Genomic DNA, 3,344 nt, shown 5'->3' with positions numbered 1-3,344 from the left:
CCTGAGACATGATGTCGAAACTGCATGCGCCGGCCTCGCCCCCTCTGCCTCCTCGCCGTCTCAGGACCTCAGCGGTTTGCTGAGTATCTCGGTGCTGCTGGAAAGCTTCCTTCCATGGTGGGGTCGGATCGGAGGGTGTCCTTCAGGCGCCGTCGGGAACGACCTCCGTCCGCCGGGCGTAGAGGGTATAGGTGATCGTCATCGAGCTCAAACTCGCAAATGATGAGGTCGGGATGAGCTGGATTGATGTGAATGGCGCACCACAGCTTGGTGCTCTTTCGTCCCGACGAGCGGACCGTCAAGCTGAACACCTCGGGCCCGTTGGTGGCAGGATCGGCATCCTCATCCCGAATAAAGTCGATGTGATCGAGGAGGTTGTCTTGTTGCTCCTCGCTCAAAATATCGAGAAAACTTGCCAGGTTGAAGAGCTGCTTCGGCGAGTAGCCAATGATGCGCTCTGAGTTTTCGCTGGTGTAGCGGACCGAAAAGCCCCCCTCCTGGTCTTCGCGAAGGGCCAGCAGAAGGCCAAAGCCCTGCACGGCGCCAGGGGTATGTATCGGCTCGTCCTCGCAGTGCTGCAAAACCGCGTCGGGCCCTGTAATGACGGCGTGGCCGTCGTCCGTCGTGACGTGGCGGAACCTCGGCAGGATGAGCCCGTGGCTGTCAGGCACCGAGCCGGCAGGCGTCGAAACCGGCTGTGCGTGCGATGGCTGGCTGGTGTTCGACCGGTCCAGACGGGAGGAGTGGCCCCCCTCGGAGCCGCAAGCATCGCTTTCAAAGATGGGCAAGGGCATCGAGTTGGCGTGGCGGGCGGCGTCGGCTTGTATGCTCGATATGGGGCCGGAGGAGGTATGCTTGCGACGGTTTCGCGCGGTCTGGCGGTCGTCGGTGGGGGACGTGACGGCGGAGGCGGCAGGCTGGGACACCGAGTCGGAGCGGCGCGGGCGCGGGGCGTCGGGTCGAGCTGCGGTGTACTGGCCATGGTCGGGCATGCGTGGGAAGTAGCCGTGCTCGCCAGATGTTCGACCGGCGGGGTTGACGCTGACGACGGATCGAATAGGGAACACCCTGTCGGACAGGTCGGGGCTGTGACCGGGCTGACGACCTGAGCTGGCGCTCCATGAGGAACGGGCGCTAGGCGTCTGTTGAGGCACGGGGTCGTGTCCCGCGTCTTGCGTGGCTGCGGACGATGGCGGAGGTATGAGGGGGATGGGAGATTCGACGGGCTGAAGGGTGGATTGCGAGCTACCATCCATGGCGCCTCCGGACAAGGGCGACTCGTCGACCTCGGATGGTGAGGGCTGGTCATTCATGGTTCCTGCTGTCTGCTGTGGCTGGACCATGAGCCTCTCCTCGAGACGCGGGCAGCACTGGCCCCTGGGCCCATGCGAAATCCCCGAAGGCTACACAGGCGCGCGTGCAAGGAGCGCGCGGGGTCGGTTCCCAGCGCGAGGAACAGTGAGGCGAAAATGGGCGGGTGGCGAGTGGCGAGGCACGAGTGGCAGGCGGCGGGCCAGAGCCGCAGGCGGCGACGATCAAGGGCTGTTGAAGGGGCAGGTGTTGGCTCGCCAGGAAGCAGAAGAGGTTGTGTTTGTATCGGCCGTTGTCGTCGTCCAATTGTGAAAGGGGAACAGCGAAACCCGCAGAGGGGTTCGCGGAAGAGTTAAAAAAAAACAACTTATCAAAAATCCAGGTCGACGTGGCGATCGAGGTGCAAATGTGCAACGTTTGTGATGGTTGGTGTGCTGTCTGCGATACGCACCAGGTGGAGCATAGAAGGGTCGATGGGACGTCAGAAGTCAGATCGGGACCAGAGGTCAATGAAACGGCCGGTCGGAGAGGTTTTCTGCATGCTGCACAGCCAAATGCTGATAGACGACGTCAAGGACCGGCCGGGTTGGTTGATGTGAGGTGGGCGACAGCCAGCCAACATGAACGGCAAGACAGGTAAGCAGCCAAGGAAGGTAAGTAGGTAGATAGGTAGGTAAGTAGGTAGTTGAGTCGTCGTAGTCATCGGGTTTCCGTCAATGGTGGACACACAAGAATACCTAGCTGCCTTAGTTCAGACGCCCGATGCACGCAACGCGGCTCTCGACACGAAACGGTTTTTTCTCGACGATCTGTCCGTCTGCCTGGCTGTCTGTCTGGCCCTGACAGACGGTCTGGATGCTCGTTTTCAAATGACCAAGCTGCTCGGCTCGGCGGTTCCTTGTGCTCCTTTCCTTTGCTTGCCCCTAGCGGCTTTGTCCGGGTGCCTTCTCCTCTGCATCGCCTTCCTCCCCTCCAATTGCCCCCTTGTGCCTTCCTCCCCTCCCCACCCCCCCCCCCAATGTACCGGGCGGGTGCTACGTTCAGGAAAGTACGTTGGGCAGATGGAATGGTCACCGATCGAGATGGGGTCGACCGCGTCCGTGTCCAATGGCACACTAAGGTACCTACCTACTGCGGGGTGGTCGTCCCGCGCACACAGCACGGGCCCCACCAAACAGCAAGCGACTAGACCGATCCCCCTCCATTCCCCTGATCACGGCGGCCGTGGCAGTCGCAGTAGTCGGCAGCACCTACTTGCTTTTAGCACGAGCAACAGCCGCACCGCGCTCGCGTCTGTTCTCTCTGTCCATTTCCTCAGCCGTCTCCGGGGGCGCATCGGGGACAAACGCCGACCTGTGTGCGAGGAAGAGCACGATACAGGGGAGAAAGGAGAGGTGCAAGGGCAAAGGGCACGCTGCCCACGAACTTGGCCCCTGAGGTGCTTGAGGTGCTGTGGACTCGGTTTTTCGTTTGGGTCTGGAGGGCAGGGTCGTGATTTCAAGAGGCACATTGCAAATTCCCATTCGCTCAACAAGGCAAAAGATCGGCAGATACAGAGCGATTGGCCGAGCGATTGGCCCACCAGCTTTGGCCTTTTTTGGCACCCAGAACCTGACAACCTGCTTCATGGCGTCATGGGCGTGGAGCGAAGCCACATGGGCGAGACCTCGACGGGCCCTGGAGGCCTGGAGCATTAGGTCCGGAACCCACTCCGATGCCCCATGTTGCAGTGCACCGTACCTTTACATGGCAGGCCCCTTTACTTACATTTCCCTTTCGCTTCTATGCAGATACGCCTCGTACGATGAATACCCTCACCCCTTGAACATGTTCCTACGCCATCTCGCTACAGCTTGCTGGGCTTTTCTGCCTGCTGCTGCTGCTGCTGCTGCTGCTGCTGCTTCTCGCGCATCGTCTGCGCGCTCTTCAGCAGCGCGTAGAGGCTCTGCAGCCGCGGCATCTCGACGCCCCGCGCCCGCGCGATGCGCACAGGGTTGCCGAGGATGACCTCGAGCTCCAGCGGCCGTCGGGGC

The 3,344-nt window shown here is 61.4% G+C and overlaps 1 protein-coding gene across 1 annotated transcript; it reads right to left on the bottom strand.

The window, feature by feature from the left end:
* Positions 1-68: 68 nt before the first annotated feature.
* Positions 69-3,005, bottom strand: VDBG_09308 (predicted protein; the record flags this gene model as incomplete). The annotated part of the gene is made up of 3 exons (XM_003000767.1): positions 69-1,403; positions 2,186-2,345; positions 2,566-3,005. 3 exons carry the CDS (start codon positions 3,003-3,005, stop codon positions 69-71), a joined length of 1,935 nt encoding a protein of 644 aa, XP_003000813.1.
* Positions 3,006-3,344: the final 339 nt, after the last annotated feature.

Source organism: Verticillium alfalfae, genomic scaffold (assembly GCF_000150825.1).
Source record: "Verticillium alfalfae VaMs.102 supercont1.14 genomic scaffold, whole genome shotgun sequence".
Classification (NCBI taxonomy): domain Eukaryota; kingdom Fungi; phylum Ascomycota; class Sordariomycetes; order Glomerellales; family Plectosphaerellaceae; genus Verticillium; species Verticillium alfalfae.
Note: the sequence above shows the minus strand (reverse complement) of the source record. Positions and strands in the feature narration are given on the sequence as shown.